We start from the raw sequence: 21032 nt of genomic DNA on the forward strand, positions 1-21032 counted from the left end.
AAAAAAGAAGCCAAAAAATGTCGTAATTAAAAATATAAAAGCAGCATATTCTAAAATTTCCATTTACACGTCAAGTTCCCCAGAAAAGAAAGCTTAATTTTAAATAGAGAAAAAAAAATTACGCTTTTTTATTATGTTATGACCTCAGTAACTATCATGTATTCACTTATAGATGATTACCTTATTAGGATAATAGAAATACAGTAAACTCTTGATTATACAAGGTAATTGTAAAGATAAGGAGCATGGATAACCTAGTATCCAAAATTACTGCTAAAACGAACCAAGTACATTGTAGAACAATTGGACGTTTTCTGCAGTCTCTTAGCATAATCGTCCAAAGCTGTACTTTCAAAACTTTTGAGGCAAAGAACAAGAATAGTGAATACAATTGAAAAAGTAATCTGGAATGATGTTATACTACAATATTCAAATACACAAAAAAGCACTCATTCTTTCCCTAATTATCAGAGGGCTGTCATGTGGACAGATTATTCTCAAATATTAACCGCTTTTGAAGCCTACCAGACGGACAGAAGTCTACCACTTTTTCTTCTTCCTCTTAAAAAGAGGAAGAAGAAAAAGAAGGTCTTGTCTGAGCTGCAAACAGATTAGTCTCCATCTGGATAATCGACAGTTGCCTATTCTTGCCACGGATAAGTCATAGACAGATATAATTTTTTTACAAATGAAAAAAACTATGTTGATTTTTTTAAATTGTAAATTCCAAAAATAAAAAACATACCAACGATAGGTTGGTATAATAACATATATAGATTACTAGGTATAGAATTCTAAATCGGCTAGCAACAGTCCAAGGCCAAATCAATTTTGTTTTTCTTAATTTTGCTATATTGTTCGCAGGCACGTGTTGCTGTATATTTTAGTGTTAAATGTATAAATATTGTGATTGCCTTAAAACTTTTGAAATGCAATGCTATTATTTTACAATATTAAAATCCCTGCAGAACAAGAGTAGCAATTAAAATGAACTTCAACCGTCGCCAATATACAAATAAAAAAAAAACCTCCTTTGCATAAAAAGAAAATAAGACTGTGTCAGGACCGGAATGAAGCCAACTACCGAAGCCAGATGGTTCTTCTATTTTCCAATTGGAAATCTAAGATTTTCACGACAATAAACCAAATGTCCAAAAACTTTACAAAACAAAAGATGCTGATATGATATTATGTTTTACGTGTAATCACTTTTCATACATCATTTTAATAACACAAACATGTTTTGCCACGGTTGAGAGCTAATTAGAGACACAAAGATCAAAAGTAGGCCTAATGAAATTAAAATAATTACAATATAATAACGAGGATTATTTGAACATACCAACGATGCAGCGCGAACTTATGAGGTGCGTTTTTCATCTTCCAGTCATAGAGCATCCATTCCTGGGTGAGAGTCTCCTGCCCCCCCCCCCCCCCGTCATAGCTATCATAATTCTTCTAACTATTTTTTTACGAATACCCTCTCTAAAAGAAACGTATGTATATAACTCCCAGCTACCTTCAGGTCAGTTAGTCTTCTTTGGCGCGATTATACATTGTATATGTTAGAGCCTATACGCCATTTTACTTTACTATTACTAAGCCGTAATTACTATTACCGTAAATAGTTTATTTGGGCTACCACAAAAGGTATTAAAAGTAAATTTGGTAAAACTAAACATTGTCATAAATAAAACTGAGAATTCCGCCTTCTCAAACCCCAAGAGGGTAGATTGTTTCTTGCGCCTTAATTAAACATAATACGTATTTTGACCAGTATTTTTTCTTTCGTTGCAATATTAGAAAAACTGAACTTTCGAATAAAAGTTCAGTTTGGCTAGCCGATACATACCTCATACGTTGGTACATCTATTAACAAAAGCTTCTCCGGTTTTGCAATACAAAGACGGGGTTAAGACACCACAAATTCTCACGAAAAACAAACGTTTCCACAACGATCCAATTCTTCTCACATGGCCGAATCAGATCAATTTCTATTTTGCACTAAATCCCTTATAATTCCTTAACTCTCTATGAGCGGGGAGGAGGGAGAGACTCTATGTACCAACGTATGAGGTAAATATCGGCTAGCCAAACTGAACTTTAATTCGAAAGTTCGGTTTTGGCGTCGCCATTACCTCTTACGTTGGTACATTTATTAACAAAAGCTTAGAATCCAACCGATTTGGTGGTGGGTTCATAAATCAACTAATATAAAATTTTACTTTCAAACCCGAATATTCAAATGTGTAAACTATAAAACTGTCTTAACTACAACAAAATTTAGAGCATTAGTTTTATTTTCTGTCTCATGAAGGTAATGTTGCCTGGGGGTAGTCTGTGAAGACCAACTGGTAGACGTCACTGTATCAGTGAGGGGCACCGATTTTGATAGTGCCCATGATTCTACCATGGATCTTGTGTCGTGTGCTTTCCCTTTTCTACACTCTTCTTTTGCTGCCTCATATGCCATAGTTAAGGCCTGCTTTATCCAAAAAGAAATGGCTCCAGCTGCCACCTCTCGTGGTGCTGTGTCAGAAAAGGTAATGAATAACCTCTTTCTCTCGCTTTTGACCACCACGTTTGCCGTTCACTGTACATAGGACGGTTGTATCCTCATTGGACACAAAGCTAGATCTATATCTAGCTCGGGAAAGAGAATAGAAGAAACCCTCTCATAAAGCTTCATGGTTTTGAGTACAAATGAAGGGAGAAACCCGAGAGTTAATGAATTATACGAAAATTATGTTGTACTGAAAGACAAGGCATGTATTTCACTCCTTCGACGACCAGATGCGATGGCAGTAATGAATACCGTCTTAAGGGTAAGATCTTTCATATCAATATTCCACAAGTCAAGAAATCGGAAAGTTCTAAAATACCTTAGAACAAGGCCAAGATCCCTGCAGGAATATCATGTTGTGTCCGCGGTGACTCGTGCCAAAAATTCTGTATCATTTTCGTCAAACAAGTATCTTTGCTGATATCTGTTCCTGTAGCTAGAGCTAGCGTTCCGCATATTGCTGCTTTATAACCTTCTATCGTAGATGGTGCAAGGTTTCGACCAGTCTTTAGATAGATCATGAATTCTGCAACTGTCTGAGTGCTAGTTTCGAGAGAATTAATCTTTCTTTCACTACACCAACCCACGAACACTTGCCATTTTCCATTGTAAAATTCAATGGTAAATCGTCGCTGGGCCGGGCAATTGTACGGGCTGATTCCTTAGAAAAACCTCTCTTTTCGAGTCCATGCTCGATATCATCTAGCCGTATAAAACTAGATTCCTTAGTGCTGGGTGGCGAAGTCGACCCTGCTGGAGTAGATATGACTAATCTCCGAGGGGTATAGGCAAGTCTACTAGCAGGGTGAGAAGATCCGTGTACCAAGCTTGGCGAGGCCCTCGCGGAGCAATTAGTATTATTCGGCAGTTCACAGACTTTAGAACCTTCTCCAGAACCTTTGCGATCAGGGAAAATGGAGGGAAGGCGTAGCTGTGTTTGTTCGACCAATCCTGGACAAGTGCATCTGTGCTAATCGCAAGACAATCTGGATCTGGTGAGAAATATACGTCGATCTTCCAGTTCAATCGAGTCGCGAATAGATCGACTTCTGGCAATCCGTACCCTTTTGACAGGGCTTTGAAGACACTCTCGTTGAGACTCCATTCCATGGGCAGACCTTTTCCTTCTCGTGACAGTGTGTCGGCTACTAGATTGAGTGACCCGGCGATGTGTCTTACCCTCAAGCGAATGTTCAGGGCCATCTTTATCTCGAAGAACTTTATGGATTCCTCCTCTACGGACAAAGAATAGGTTCCACACTCTTTACGTATGTAATTGACTACAGTCAGGTTGTCTGTCGCTACCATGACTACCTCGTTTCTTAGCTTCTTTACAAAGGCTTTGTTCGTCATGGTTATAGATTTCCTCTCAATGCAATATACAGGAAGAAATTTCTCTTCTGGAGACCAAGTCTCCGAATTGTCTTGATGTGGGTTTTCTAGATAGCCACCCCACCCGTAAGTTGAGCTGTCAGTGAATATTGTTTTGAAAACAATAGGGGGCTTTAGAGTAAGGTCTTGACTCAGCCAATCCTTATTGAGCCATGGTGAAGATGCCTCTTTCATCTTTGTCGTAATCTGAATGTTTAAATCTATGTTGTTCCAAGACCTGTTCCACAATCTGAGCCTTAGTAACTGACATTTCCTGAGATGTAGTCTGTTGAAAGGAATTGCACCTGAGCCCGCATTGATGAGCCTAATCAGCTTCATCAGTTGCCTTATTGAGGAATGCGATTTTTCCAGAGCTGCCTTGATTGCATGTATCAAGTTCTGAATCTTTTCCGGGGTTAGGTACACCCTCTTTACCTCCAGGTCTACCAGAAACCCGAGAAATACGATCCGTCGCATAGGTTGCAATTCTGATTTCTCGCTCAGCATGAACCCAAGTTTGTGCAGGAGAATCATCATGGTCTTTAAATTACTCTGTACTACCGAATTTTGCCAGTCATGCAGAAGCCAGTCGTCCATGTAAGCATGAAGTTGGTTAGCTTGAAGGTGGCAATAGCTCACGATGACGCCAATCACGTGGCAGAAAAGAGCTGGACTTGGTGCTAATCCAAAAGGTAACACCTTCAACTCATGGATTCGGTTCCTGAAGGTGACCGTGGATAATTCTAACGACTCTTGTGAACACTGATATACCATTAGACATATTTCATGATGCTGGCCAATTTGATTCCTGCATTGCAGTTAGTATTGTGGCCGGGTTCTTCATTTTGAATGATATCAAGCCCGAGAATTTGTTTAGGTAAGATAAATATATTACTGGGCGCCAACCCTTGTTTTCCTTTTTCGGAACCAGAAAAATCCGACTGTAAAAACCTGGAGACGACTGAGTTTGAACTTCCTCTATTATGCCTTTCTTGAGCATTACGGCAATCTCTGATTCCAAAATTAGCAACTGATTGCTTGACATATTTGATTCGTTGATCGGGTTGCGTACTAGAGGAGGGTATTTTTTGAAGTCCAGACAGTAGCCCTCTTTGATGATGTTCAGAACAAACTTGTCATCTGTTATGTTTTTCCAGTTCTCTACAAAGTGAGACAACAATTTCCTACAGGAAGAGGATCTTGAGTTGGCGCCAGGAGCAAGTCATTGAGTATTTGACTATTGTCCTTCTCCCGGTTTTGGGGCTGAATTGAAGGTATAACCTTTTTTGTTGGTAAAGCCTTCCCTTCCCTGCTTGTAACGAAATGGCTGTTTTTCTTCATATATTAGCTTCTTTTGGATTTGGCCACAAAAGTTTCATCAGTCCCGTTGCAGTTCATATTCTCTCTTTACTGGCCGCTTAGACTGAGCTGTTGAAGGAGGGTTGGAAAACTGCCTACTTTCAATCCTGTATCGTCTCATTCTATGAACCAGGTCCTTAGAGTCGGCAGAAAAAAGAAACTCACTTTTCAGAAATGATGACCTCAATTCATTCCTAATCTCTTGAGCCAAGTCAGGGATTTATTTCAAGACGTTATTCCTCCTCATGAGCATCAAATTTGAGCATATTCTAGAAAGAATATTTGAAAGATGTTGCTGACATCTATTGATAGATTCCAAGAGCTTCATCAGTTTTGGAATAGTATCAGGAGAGACATTCTCTGCCTTTAACATTTTTATGACAGTACCTAACATGAGGTGACTGTATGACATCATGCTCATAGCCGCTCGGGTGGAAGACTCTGAGGCCAAGGCTTTCTAATGGCTTTCTGTCGACCGATATGAAATCTCTGTCCTCTACTTGTCCAGTTGGTGACAACAAACTGAACTCTGGGTTGACGCGTGGCGCCTGTGAAGCCAAATGTGTGTCGTGACATTTGTAAGCTTTCACTCGGCCCGGTATGTCGAGAGGATGAAAGAAAGTACCACGTTCTGAGAATGACTTATTCTTTGTTGTTGACTGCAGTTCTTCTGAGCACTGCTTGGTGAAGTTTTTCAGCATTGGGGAAAAAGGTAACGTGATAAGCTATTTTCTCTTGAATGGCTCAATTGCCAAAACCAGCTCTGCCGCCGAGCGAGGCTGTTGGATTGTAATGGTAGGCCGGGGGTAAATGGTGTCACCGAGTACTTCGTATACAAAGTCCAGTGACTCTGCCAAAAAGACCTTGTCAACTGTTTTGTGATCGGTGTCTACCATCAACTGCTCGTCATCGAAATGCAAAGAATCCTTGTCCTCATTCTCAGAATTGCCATCACCTGTATCTTCTCGGTCTCTCGAGGCCGTTGTTGATGGGCCCTCACCCCTGTTAGTGTTGGAGGTGTGGTCACGCTCGAAAAAGGATCTTCCATCATTTTGTAAACAATCAATCTGTGACTTCAAAATTTTCATTTCATCCTGTAGTGATTTAAACAATTACAATATTATAAATACATAGTTTTATCCAACTATAAAATCTTTACGATTAGATGCTGAGCCTAATCTGAGCTACGATCTCTAGGTCAACTTATCCTTTGCCAGAAAGCCTATACGCCGGAGGCATTATAACATTGTGCAATGGTGGTAGGTACGTCCTAGGCGTTATGACCCTATGTAATGACGGCATATACGCCCAAGGCGCTATGACCTTATAAAATGACGGCCTGTACGCCCTAGGCGTTATGACCTTATGTAATGACGGCCTATACGCCCAAGGCGTTATGACCTTATGTAATGACGGCCTGTACACCCTTATAAAACCTTATAAAATGACGGCCTGTACACCCTAGGCGTTATGACCTTATGTAATGACGGTTTATACGGCCAAGCCGTTATGACCTTATGTAATTTGTAAAATATAAACTTATGAAAGGTATTATCCATACTCGAATACTAGATTTACTACAGCTACACCATTAAAATACAAATAATTATCTGGCCTACTAAACACTAGGCTCATACTAAAACAAAACTATAAACTCATGTTCTTTTTTATTAATTAAAAAATGTATTATATGTTGAATTAAAACCAAAGAACTACCTTGGATAGTGTCTATCCGTTTAACCCCATGTACCACAAAACAGAAACTGGTCTGATTCGACCATGTGAGAAGAATTGGATCGTTGTGGAAACGTTTGTTTTTCGTGAGGATTTGTGGTGTCTTAACCCCATCTTTGTATTGCAAAACCGGAGAAGCTTTTGTTAATAGATGTACCAACGTATGAGGTAATGGCGACGCCAAATCACACACTGCCCAAACTTCCAGGAATTGTTTTTTAGTGTATTAATGTGTTTGAAATAAACAACTTCGTTTAATTGGTCTATTATGCAATAGATTTTCATCAATATTGTATTCCCGTTAAATTCTTCCTTATCGAATGCATATAATATCAGTTAAAAAATCACTTATTTATTTTGGAATTCAAAACTGTTTAAACAAACTGAACAGATTTCTTCAAAAATTAATTAACAGACTTTTCAAAAGTTCTATATTAAAAGTTTTGGAAGATTTTAAGAACCCACTCAGGTCCAATCATACACATCAGAAATCCTTGGATGATTTCGGTTTATACAAGATGCAGAATGGACCTTGTTGCACGTCAAAAAAATAGCAGAACCTTTTCTTCCAAAAACATTTTCAGTGAGGGGTGGGGATTTGAAAGGCCAACCTTGCGCTTCCAAACATTGCAACTTTGCGATATCAACAAGGTACTACCAGCCTTTCCGCTAAAAGGTTGGAGATGGGGAATCTTGTTTTTATGCTGAATGGGAATATAGCTTCTTTTTGTACCAAGTTAGGACTATAATACAAGGTATACAAGGACTGAGATGCAATTTCACTGTGTACAAGGTAGAACATGCCTACCTTTTTGCTAGACAGCTGACAACTGAGAAGGGGGAAGGGGTGAGGAAGAGTCACGGGCTCAGCTTTTACCTCCAATAACACACACTAAATTTCTTGTACAATTGTGGTTCCTAAAAAGATGCATCATGTCCACCAAATGAAAAGTAAATTCCCAGAATGAGTTAATGGCATAATTTGTGGTCCTTGACTCGAAAATAAAAGCTCTCTTCTTCAACATGACCAGTTAGACGACTTAAATATGTAAAATGTATAAAGAAGAAGCTGTTTTTTTAATTGACGCTGTAACAAACTGGCACTTCCAAAAGATAAATCCTTAAACAATTATAATATATGAATTAAAACACAAATTAGCTCAGGATCCTCCACTGGAAATAAATAGTTACGGATTAATTAATAGTGATTACTGTTTGAGTAGATCATCGAAAGCAAGTTGCCCACTAAAAAAAGGCAACTTAAATACGTCTCACTTTTTAGTTGTTACTCAGAGAGAAATATGATTTAAAAAATACCTATTTTACCTTTTTTTATGAATGTATTATATTCTGTCTTAAGCATCGTTTGCAAAAGCACCCGATATTAATCAACTGGCAAGTATTATATGCCAGCACAATATGTGTAATTTTTTGTGTATCAAATACTTATCAGAAGGAGGACTAGGAAAGAATAGATTACTAGTTCATGAATAAAGTATCATCATCAAAAAAGCTAGCATAAAGTAAATTCCTTAGTATAGACTCCAAGCAAAATATAGATATTAAACGAAAAACAATATAAACGATTCCGATGGTATTTTTCTTGGTTCAGTCCTTTCTCTAAGGCTAAGATTGGTCAATTTTCCTACGGTGCTATAGATCAATTAGACCAGAGACATGCTTCTAGGAGTGTTTTAGGCAGACAAAATAGAGATTAGTAGCGTGTTTTGCTTCTTTTTTCTTTAAATTATGGATTTTGATGAGCTTTTGAATTAAAAGAATATAGCATGAAGTTTGTATTTTCCTAGCTTAGCTAAATATCATTGTCCACCATTATTGTTGTGCCTAGGCAATAAGAAAGCGGGATTGAAACACAGCCTACTGTTTGAGATACGGTCAGTCAGTCTGGCACCCAAAACAATCTGTAGGCAATTTCTCTGGAAAACATATAGCGAACATTCTCCCATTTTTCGGAGCGCCCATGCTTCAGATCCATACTTGACCACAGTCATCATTGTAGCTTCAAATATGCTGATCTTGATTCGCAGACTTATCTTCCTATTCTTCCAAACTTTTTTCAACTGAGAAAAAATACTCTGGGCCTTGGCTATTCTACTTTTAACATCTTCCCTGTACCCACCATGTTTACTAATAATACTACCTAGGGAAGTGAGACTGTCCACTTAGTCAATTTAATGATGAAATATGAAAAAAAGAATAAAAGGCATAATAAATATTTGGTTTATTTTCGAGTCACATTTTAATTTCACAAATCTTCTTTCGAGTAGAAAGAGTAATATTGCAAACAATTTACCTGAGTCAGAATCTGAGCTTGAGTAAAAGGCACTTCTTTCTTCTTTTTCACCACCAGACGTCCAATCATTCTTTGGCCTCAAGCGATAACCTTCTTCGTCAACTTCATGAGTGGCATCTGGACTTTGCACATCTACTGATTCACTTACAGATTCATCTGCCACCTCTTCACTATCAATGCAACCAAAAAGTATAAGCATGAATTTTCAATTCAACAAAGTTATACAACTAAACTATTTTTAAGATACTTTGTTATTTCTTTAATGTCATCTTTTCTTCACTCCGTCTAGGAGCTGCAAACTTATATGCGCTTACCTAGCACATCCGTCGGTTTGGAGTGATATATTAAAAATTTTCCAGTTTTAGTTACTCTCCAAACTACAAATTTCACCAAGGAAAGCAACAATCAATACTAAAGAGCAACATAGATACCTGATAGAGGGAGGGAGACAGTAATTATAATAAAATATTAAGCAACAAAGATAATATTTAGTTGTAAAAAAAATTACACAGGTAGCGACATGTAAAATTGATAAACCAAACAATCAAACTACAACAAAGAACTCTATTTTAAATAAAATTATTTACAGAGTACGGAATATCAAATTTCTTCTAATTTGATAGCATCATAGATTGCTGCAGTTTACAAGAATATAGTGTATACAGTGCTACGGAAAACTGTTTTTTATAGGTACAAGCAGTCAAGAACATCTCTATTCAAAACTGACGAAGAGAGAGAAAAGTTTAATAAAGATAAAGCTACTAGCATACAATAGAGTGCAAAGTGAATCTGAACAAAAGCAATGAGAACAACTAATCTATTCAAAATAAAAGACGACTAACTAACACTTACGTATCAGATCTATCCCCGTTCTTTTCTTTGCCACTTCCTCTACTTGCATCCGAGTCTCTCTTTTTGTTATTCTTCTTTATATCTTTCGCCTCTTTCTCTTTTTCCTTTTTTCTATCTCGCCTACTTTTCAAAAACCCTAGAATTACATAACCGAAAAGTACAAAATGTCGCATTTGTAATTTAGTATATATTAAAAGAAAATAAATAAATAAAACAAGATGACAAATTCTTGCCTAAAATAAACCTGCCTTGACTACCCAGTTTATACATCTTTCATAAGAGTAAAAATAAAATTTTGAATATTTGTTCGAGCATGTACACAAGAGTTTAATCCGGCAGCCCATTTCATAAAAAATTTGCAATTTTGTTAAAACAGGAAAAGAAAGACGACTTGTCAGAAACATAAAATTAAAAAATTGCTGAAATTAATAATTTGGATGGGAAGCCCGCCCTGTACAAAGGCTTGCTTCTGGTGCAACTAGAAAATCAGGAACAAACTACTCTTTTGATTAAGTAGGATAAAAAGAACAAGAATAAATTACGCGTTTTCGTAAGGCACAGTTCATCAAGTTGGGTCCCAAAGATCTTCTAGGCTCAAGGCAAAGGTCAAAAGAGCTCTGAGGATGATTCCCTGCTAAATTTAAATAAAAATTGTTGTTACCAGTATTCAAAAATATTTTAGATACTGAAACACTGTTATCCGGCACTAGGGTTGCCTAAATAGTATTTTGGGATATAACAGTTGTATTTTATTTCTTTTGTTTTGCTTCGTCGTTTGCCACCAAGCTACAAGGGCCTTCCTTGAAAAAAAAGACCAAACTACCCTTGTTTGTTTTTTTTTCAGGCGTTATTTCTCAGGCATGAATTCAAAAACAAAAAAGCACTATTCTTGCTACTTAATCATCTACAAAATAATCTAGAATTGTCTATCGTCATCAACCCTCCTGCACTGATTGGCAACGTCTGGGACTATACTATATCTCTCGTTTATAATTCGTCACATTTCTTGCAAAACTAATTTTCAAAAACAAAACAAAATTGTGTTAGTTTTGAAAGACAAAGCTTTAAATCTGAGATCGCAAAAAATACTTTTTATACCGCTGAATAGACCCGGCTTTGTTCTGTATTTCTAAAGAAAACCAAAATTTCCAACCTAACAGCATATTTATCCTTTAGTTCTGCATAATCAGAATTATTTTGATATCATCCCTTTCCAGAATAAAGAATACGAGTACATAGGTGCGTATGCTGAAAACCATTTTCTGTGAACAAACCCACTTTCCGGAGAGAGTGCCGAATCCCCCAAGAAAAACAAACACCAGCTAAATTGTAATACCTATTTCATTGCAAAACAAAGTATGAGTCAATTGTAATAAGCTTTTCTTTAGGTGTGTCTGAAGGCTATACCGTCCGCATACAAACCAACAACTCGAGAAAACCAACGATGTTGTTCTTGATAATGGAAAATAAAGACAAGCGTTACTAAGATGTCTATCTACCAGTACGGAAAGTCTCTTATACATATTTTCTTTAACTGTTTATTATCTTCTTCACTTTATATTACTGTTCTAGGTCCCAAAGTCAAGACTTTTTTCCAGACAAAGAAATGATTATTAGGGCTGCGAAGCCTTTGTCCAAACGTCTTCATAGAAAGTTGAAACTGTTTCTTGCAATGTTCATTTTCCTTTGAAAAACATTAACGATGAGTAATTGTTTTAAGAAATCAAACTTTCATAAAACAAAACTGCCGGCTTTACTTTCTTCCTTATCTTGCTCTAAACAGTGTATTTTAATATTTAATAGTTAATATTTAAAAGCTTATATTTAATATTTAATTTTCACTAAAATTTAAGGTTATGAAAGAAAACTTTTCAATATAAACTTTTAATTGTTTGTAAGCCGAGACTGAACATTCATCAAGATAATAAAGCATAGAAAAAAGATAAATAAATTTTGTATTGTTACTTTGTTTATTGGCAATCTCTACAAGCATTAGAAGAAAAATTGACACAGTTTAAACAAAAACAGGTATTCTAACTATAAAACTGATCTGATCCTACTGTTTATATTTTTTTTACATGATAAATTACTACTGTAATTTATGATATGTTTAGCATATTTCAACCTTGTTTTCAAGACCTCACAATAAAACATATCATAAAAAATTATGCAAATTTAACTATTCCAAAAGAGTATTTACAGGTCTTGAAAACAGACTTGTGCAATGAGACATAACGTCTCCAGGAGAGACAAATCCGCAAGCAGGGTCGTCACGTATAGGGTACCCCCCCCCCCAATTTTTTTGGTCACTCGGTAAAAAAAAACAGAAGTTGGTATAATTCTTTGTTCGGTTCAATAAAGACCACGAAAATACTAACATGTCATATACAGAAATTTCGAACATGGTCGGTAAACGCAGCTGTTTTACCGCCTCCTGTCGTGATTTTACAGATGGTGCCACAATTTTCCATTTGGTTAAATAAACCGCATTATATTAGTGGCATGATATGTACTGAAATCTGAATCTCGGTTGGGTAAATGCAACGACTTTACCGACTCGTGCAGTAATTTTACGCATTGTATTCGAAACGGACATTCCTAATTTTTGACAAAAACAATCGGTAAAATTAACCAGCCAGTCAGTAAAATCTCTTGCTGCCTCACCTCCCCCCCCCCAAACATTTTGGCTAGTAACGACCCTGCCCGTAAGTATCCTAAAAACGAAACGACATGCAAAAAAAAAATTACTCGTCAATTCTACGTTATCCGTTTAGGGTTGAAAAAGAGGATATGGGGATGAGCTCAAACAAGAGAAAAACACCTACAAATCATAACCTTACACATACATGCTCATGCATAACCTTATAAATCACAGCAGGAGAAAAAAAAAGACAAAAAACAAAGGGCCATTAATAACCCTAGAAGCCGGGGGAAACACAAAGGTTAAGCAATCCCTGTTTACAGCTTCATATACTTGAAATAAAAATCTTGTACGTTAACAAAACCCACAAAAAACATTAAATTTTGATGTAATTAGCTTGAAAGTTTAGGATTTGTACACTCTTTCGTAACCGATATCGCATATTAGATTGAAAGCCTTTAGAAAAATGGCAACTAGCTAATGTCCATAACTTAATTCTGAAAGCAATCGTGTGACGTTATGCAACAAGCATCTGAAACTATCCTACCAAGCGGTGATCGTCACAAAAGAGTCTGTACAATTTATTTATTTTTTCTTTGACAGATAAAGTTGTCCTATAGATTCTGCTCCTAGTTACTTATAAATGGCAAGATTAAACATGACTGGAATAAAAAACTGAAGTACAGTAGAGGTAACAAGCGATGAAAGAAGGCAACTGAAAGTAACGATATAAAACCAAATCGCAATAATAGTAAAACAGGATTAAATTAGAGGTGCTTGGGCAATCTAACGGAGTTTAAACAGCTAGGCCTTCATGCATACGAGGATACACGTACCAATTATAAGCTTAGGTACCCAGGCTAGCCATCTAAATGGCGATGAAATATTTACCATAAAGAAGCCAAAAGGATGACCTAAAATATCTACTATAATTTTAAATATATTACAACATTGACAGTTATCTGTGAAGCTTTGAAACAGGGTAACGACGTTTTATCAGGCGAAGTTTGTGAAAGAGACTCAACATTCATCTTTGTGAATGCTGAGGTTTTTGAATTCCTTGATTTTATTTTTTCATTTGTAATACCTAGCTTAGTGGAGACTCGCAATATTTTATATAGGAAATGTCAGTGGCGGATCCAGAGGGGGGGCGAGGGGGCGCCCCCCCCTAACGTAGTGTAATTTACTTAATTAACGCAAGTTTGCGTTAAATAAACTTGCTCGTAACGCAAGTTTATCGGATTAACCTATCTTGCCCCCCCCCATACAAAAAATCCTGGATCCGCCCCTGGGAAATGACCATGCAAATATTGAAAGGTATGGAATGTTTTCAACAAACATTAAAATGAGTGGACGTGAAAATACGTAACATATTAAAAAAAAAAATTAATTTTTCTCAGAATGAGTGTTACTAAAAGGCTCACCGTACAGCTACTTCCTTTGCTCTTATTTTTTTTTTTTTTTTTTTTTCATATAGCTTCTAACACATAACCCTGCAATCCTCTGTGAAAAATAAGATCTCTAGAATATCGCGAGCATTTCTTGGGAAAAACCACATTTATAATTATGCCTCAGATAACTAGCTAGTTCGGGTAGAAAGTATCCTATGTTTGCTAAGGAATAGCAAGCTCGCAAAAGACAGCATTCCAGGCTAAGAAAAGCAAAGCAGCTATGAACAAAATCACACCTGTCGTCCAAGTAGCTAGACTAGCAACTGTCTGGACTCGAGGAGGCGATTCTTCACCAACTATGGAGAGAAAAAGCATAGTGTTGACAGGAACATCCACCAAAGGAAGGACAGCAAAGGAAAGAAAGAAAATACATTTAAATAAACCGTGTAATATTCCTATCTTATAAGCGAAACTGTATATTAAAGCATATTGAAACTTAGGGGTTTTTAGAGATATCAAATTCCCAAAAACAATGCCGGCAACGGAAGTTAAATGTAAAAAAAAAATCATTTAAAAGCATAGTATTTGTGCAATCAGAAGCAGATATTCCAATCGCTTTCTTTTCAAAAATATTCAATTTATCATACCTTCACCGATACATCCACCGATGGGCGGAAGAATGCCTGTGTATAGATCGTCCCGCTTATAGTTTACGCGAGTATTTTTATACAATTGCAAATAGGTTTTGAGCCCCCTCTAAAAATGTTCATACAAGGGTGTAAGATAAAGAAAAAGATTATTTCTTTCTTCTATTTGTAACAAAAAGCAAAGACATCATTGAAATTACAGCGAAGTCTAAGTATGCCATTTTTGACGAATACATAGCAGTTCCAGTATTCAAGTAGACAATTTCAGCAAAGTAACTTTTTAGATAAAAGCTCCCAAATTCAATGTTTGTCTTCACATTTGGACCCAGCAAAAGGGTGCAAATTTTGGGGTTGGTTAAGACCCTTCAAGACCGGAAAACAGAACTAATATCAGATTGCTATGATAAGTATGATTATTTTATAGTTAAAATCTGACAGTAATAAACAAAACAAAGCTGGGAGGATTTGGTTCATTATCCACGTAACAAGAACACTAATAGGATGCAGCACCACATCCCATTGCATAAAATTGGTCATGGTAAGGAATGTAGCACAAATTTCTAGTCGTTGGGGCCAAAACTTTTCCAAAGTATGCCCGCTAAACTAGGGACATTCCATTCATTTACTGGAACACTTGTCACAAAATTGTTTTACTCTCAAAAATCATCAAAACACACTTCAGAAACAGTAACAAACAGAAACATAAATCGGAAATACATCTAATTTAAAAAATAAATTTTATTGACTGATACCCAGGAAACATATCTTGAAGACTTGTTTGGTAAATCATGAGCACACTTTTTTACTTTTTAATAGCCCTCCCCCACTCCACTTTCCTATCTCCAAAAAATCCTTATAGACGCATAAATCCACCGTCCATACAGCTCTTGAGTATGAACAAAAATTCTTAGAAAATTATTTGGCCAAAAGTTTGCAACTTATTTAAATTATTAATATTTTTCAAAATCAATAATAGATATAGGCTACCAACTAGCTTTACTTTTATTTTTTTTTTTTTTTTTTTTTTGCCAAAACCACAAAAAGATTAACGAAATCTTTTCCCCAGCAATATTCGTCCAGCAAAATTATTTGTAGATATATATCTAGAAATAATTTTAAAACCTAACCTGTAAACAAATGAAGACTGGTCGTTAAAAACAGCTTGCATTCTTATCAAAGAAAAGGTTAAAGAAATAAGTTCAAGGCAACATAAATAAATTAAACAGCTCACTCTTAATCTGTTCGTAATATAACAGTGATGAAAGCTACAACGACATAGACCAGAAACGAAGAACACAGAAGTCCAGGCACAAAGACGAAGAGAAAAGACAGTACATAGACGCATTAGAGCAGATTGTATTATTCGATTACATGCAAATCTTATAAAAATAAGCAGAAGAAAGCAAAACAAAAGCTGAAAAGGCCAAATAGACAAAATAATTATTTCAGATCCGTCTCATTTACACCATGCAAAAAAAAAACAAGAAATAAATAAATAGAAAGATTATATGTGATATTTATATGAGAACAGCTATAAGGGCATTGAACAAGGATAAAAATAATCATTAATTAAAATAAAAACAATTTATCAAACTAGACAAGAGTATAGCCCGTTTTACTTTAAAAAGATTCTTCTCTATCTTACATCCATTACAGATAAATATTACTTAATAACACAGCGCGGGCCCCATAAAAGGGGGAGGTCCAATGCTGCCTCTAGAAACGTCGTGATTTACACGATGCCTATAATTTTCATAGAATCCGTATGTTTTTTTTCTCTCTCTTTTTGACGAATCTCATCCCGAATAAAAATAAATTCCTGCGTTTGTGTCTGCCGTAAATTAATAGTAAAAGACTTGCAGTACATCGAAAGACTTAAGTCAGGTTATAGTAAGAAGCCAAAATAAGTCTTGCTTATTATTCCTAACTACAAAGTCGACAAATTTTCTTATTTCAATTAATGACGGACCAAAGCATTAGAAGAAAGATCAGAGTAAAAGCAGTACAAAGTGAAAGGAAAATAAAACAAAGAAATGCCAGGAAGAAAGGAAAGTTTTACATTTTGAAGCCCTGAAAGCCGTGCGGTCCAAATCAGGTGGAGTAGACCCGATTACTCCGTCGCAGTCAGCTGGGCTACTAGGTGCAGAAGTCCAAGGAGTACGTGCAAAGAATCCAAGACTTTTATTCGCGCTCAACTCTGAGTCATTCACCTCTTTTGGACTGGGGGTTGACTTGCTTTTATCGCCCCCTCCTGAGGTTGAAGAAAAACATGCAAGAAAAAAAATGGTTGTCATAATGCAAGACAGTGATACATGCATTGGTATAAATGATTTAATATAGATTTTAAGTTTCTGCTATAGCATTACAAATCTTAACTTTTCCGTTTCTATATAAAGAGTTGTGAAAGTTGGGTTCAGAGCAAAGCATACAAGGCTGTTTCTGTTCTAGACTTTACTTGCTAGAGATGGGCATACCTAGAAATTATAAAAATTCCGGGTATGTGGCGTAACGCTTTTTATTTACGTATAATACCTGATACTACCATTTTCGATTGGTTGTAAGATGTTAGCTTTATGGAGCTGCAGTTGATGGACTTCTACATAAGAAGCCCTTTAGTTACTCATTTAAGACCACAGTCTGGTGACTTTCGGGCCGTCCTTTGAACAAAGGGGTCAAGACATGGCAACCGAATTTTATATAAAAAGCTTAGTTTGATACTACTACTACAACTACTACTACTAACAACTCACCGCAGCACCAAGCCGCCTGAGGCCAACACAGCTACGCACGCTCCTCCTCCACCCCAATCTATTCAAAGCCTCCCTTTTTACACCCGCCCACGAAGGTCCCATTCCCTTTAAATCTTTCTTTATGAGGTCCTCCCACCCCAGACGGGGACGACCTGCTTTCCGTTTTGCCCTAGACGGTTGGCCAAAAAGAACAATATTTGGCAATCTGTCATCCTTCATCCGCACAACGTACCCTAACCACCTCAACCTTTCTTTCATTATAGCCCTAGAGAGCGGTATTGAACCACATTTTTCGTAGAGCCTATTGTTTGAAATACGGTCAGTTAGCCGGGTACCTAGAACAATCCTTAGGTAATTTCTCTGGAAAACATCAAGCAAATCTTCATCCGCTTTTCGGAGCACCCATGCTTCAAAGCCATATTTGACCACTGTCATCACTGTAGCTTCTAATATTATAATCTTCGTTTGCAGATATATCTTCCTATTCTTCCAGACTTTTTTTAACTGTGAAAAAACACCATGAGCCTTGGCTATTCTATTTTTAACATCTTCACTGCTCCCACCATCTATACTAATAATACTACCAAGGTAAGTGAAGCTACCCACCCGATCAATCTTTTCGTTACCCAACGTCACATTTTCATCTTCTCTTATTCCTAGCCTTAGTGACTTAAGCCTTCCTAACATTAATTTTCAAACCAATTCTAGCACCCTGAACTCGCAAAACCTCTAAAACTTCATTCATTTTGCTCACACTTTCATCTAGGATACTTAAATCATCAGCATAATCCAAGTCCAAGAGACTTTTTCCTCCCCATTTGATTCCGTGGTCTCCCATTGCCTTTCCTGTGCTCCTTAAAACAAAGTCCATCAAAATAACCCATATAAAAGTTTGATAGGTCTTTGTTTAAACGATAAAAAAATAATATAGAGCGTCTTGTAAAAATAAACCTTATAGATCACAGATAGCACTAAAAAACGGATTGAAAAAGTCAATTTGATGTGCTAGGCTTTACTAGCAATAAATTCAAAATTTACCATAATTTTCAAAAAAGATCTTGGCTGATGCAGGTAAATTGGCATCCTTACACTGCACTCATCATACATATTCCTTTTTATTAGTACCACTTTGATTACTTTCATCGGTAATTACACAAACCGTGCAATAGATTCATACAACCAAACAGAAATTTTACAAACTAAATTTAAAAGGTTCAACTTTACCCTAACGAAACCTCGTGTTTACTTCAACGGTTATAATTCTCTCTCTAATTATACTGTAAGAATAGCGGATTAATATATAATAAATTGGCATGTCCCAACTACCTGCTTATGATGACATGAAATTAATTTCCGCGCATCCAATAAATGCTGTTAGCACTATGTGCAACTGTGTAACATTAGGCACCTAATTAGACCCATAATAGTACCAAAGCGTTACTTCTCCTCAAAGTGAGAGCTAGATTTCTTTGTATACCAACTAGTAAGTAGATTATATTATTAACCTTTGATTCTTTTGATAAGTTATTCTTTTTGATAATTTGTTTTTTAGTATTATATTTAGATTTTGCCGTGTTGGGGTAGCCTCCTTTGTCCTTCTCCTTCTATATGTTAGGATGTTTTTGGTTTATCTTCTTTATCTTTTTTTTTGGCGTACAAGAATTCACTATAATAATTGTTAGCCTTCTTTTTGAACTTAGCTCCTTGTCGGTTCTATTTAGTTATTTGTGTTGTATCTATTTGTATGAAATAAAATGTATCTAACTATTTTTTACATAATTTTCAAACTACTTTTCTAACTGTGATAACACAAAAAATTACAATTTTACTGAATATAGTGAATAAATTAGTGATTTATTATGATTAAGAGACAAATTGAGGGGGAGGAGGGGATTTCACCTTGCAAAGCTAACCTAATGTAATGAACAACAGGAACCTCAGAAGACTGTGAACTTAAATAACTTCTCTAAAGTAAAATCAAGGTTTGAATATAAAGTCAGATAGGACTGTAAAATAAAGTAAGATCACGGTAAGTATCTATATTTTTAGATCAACTAAGGGCCGCCAAATATACCGCTAATTGCTTTGTTATTTAGTCTTTTTAATGGAACTACTAAGTTGTTTGTGATGCTGGTTTTTTTTTATCAGCTAAATTATCTTAAATATGTGAAGTTTAGGGTATTTTGATCTTCTGATGTATCTTGGTTAGATCCCATTCACAATGAGATTTTACTCATACCAAGAATTAGCTAGCGCTAATTTTAGCCAATCAGAATTTTCTTCGAATTTTTCAACCAATCCGAAAATTCTATAAGAATCTCGTTTGCTCAAATTAGCCCTAGCTAAATCTAGGTATTAGTATAATTTCATTATATTAACATTATTTTGTTCAGTGTTCTCCTTATCCTTACGGAAAACCTAGTAACTAAGAAAAACAAATATTTTTAAATTTCAGAGACTATGAAATTGTTATCACCTTAAAAAACTTGCTGTCTGAATAATAATCCCTTTCGCGTTTATTCAAAGCATAAAGTCTAATCCAGTATGCATTTACTGTATTCTAATTACATCTTTTATTTTCATTCACAAAATTTACATAAGACACATGTAGTCCCACATTTGCAATTTTAGTCACAAAAAGACAAGTTTAGAAGCCCCAGACTTCAATTCAAGAACTAAAAAACCCAAATTCAGTTAGGCACAATCCAGCCTAATTACATTAACTTGTCTCATTAAAAGAGAGAAGGACCAAAGAAATTATCATTATTTTTAAAAGAGGTCCGCAAAAAGAAAATCAAGGATTACTGAATAAATGTTAGTTCCAAAAACATGCGTTCCTTTAAGCATGCACCCAACAAAAAGAAGAAGCGGACGAATTAGTCATGCGTTATTAGGTGGATGAAGAATTTTTCCAAGAATAAGAAAGAAGCCAAATGATGCAAAACTAATTTTTACGTACACTGGGTTCCAGGAGGAGGATTCAGGATTTACGAGGGTTCGTTAGTTTCAGGAGAAGCGTATTCTAAAAAATGAGGGAATGAATCATTTCAAGTATAGAAAAAAGAAAAGATAGCTTAAGCATGCGTCCGTTTAAAGGAAAGATATAAAGGTAAACATTTAGCCAATGGTGTTGAATTTGGTGACGAATTAGTCATGCGTTCGTTATTAGGTGGATGAAGAATTTTTCCAAGAATAAGAAAGAAGCCAAATGATGCAAAACTAATTTTTACGTACACTGGGTTCCAGGAGGAGGATTCAGGATTTACGAGGGTTCGTTAGTGTCAGGAGAATGCGTATTCCAAAAAATGAGGGAATGAATCATTTCAAGTATAGAAAAAAGAAAAGATAGCTTAAGCATGCGTCCGTTTAAAGGAAAGATATAAAGGTAAACATTTAGCCAATGGTGTTGA

At 36.0% G+C, this 21032-nt stretch overlaps 1 protein-coding gene across 6 annotated transcripts in view; it reads right to left on the reverse strand.

Annotated features, from left to right (window-relative positions):
- The window catches only part of LOC148956364 (F-BAR domain only protein 2), a 175450-nt gene that overhangs the window by 83316 nt on the left and 71102 nt on the right, over positions 1-21032 (reverse strand). For 3 of the 6 annotated variants that reach the window (XM_089107025.1, XM_089106966.1, XM_089107181.1), the window contains exons 9-12: positions 16932-17123; positions 14522-14581; positions 10194-10329; positions 9342-9511 (exon numbers count right to left, since the gene is read on the reverse strand). In XM_089107025.1, coding sequence (XP_088963151.1) covers positions 9342-9511; positions 10194-10329; positions 14522-14581; positions 16932-17123 — 558 coding nt within the window. The remainder of the gene's footprint in view (positions 1-9341; positions 9512-10193; positions 10330-14521; positions 14582-16931; positions 17124-21032) is intronic. The other 3 variants (XM_089107098.1, XM_089107237.1, XM_089107281.1) reach the window with 3 other exon arrangements.

Source organism: Artemia sp. Qi Xiang Cuo, chromosome 1 (genome assembly GCF_049724085.1).
Source record: "Artemia sp. Qi Xiang Cuo chromosome 1, ASM4972408v1, whole genome shotgun sequence".
In the NCBI taxonomy this organism is placed as follows: domain Eukaryota; kingdom Metazoa; phylum Arthropoda; class Branchiopoda; order Anostraca; family Artemiidae; genus Artemia; species Artemia sp. Qi Xiang Cuo.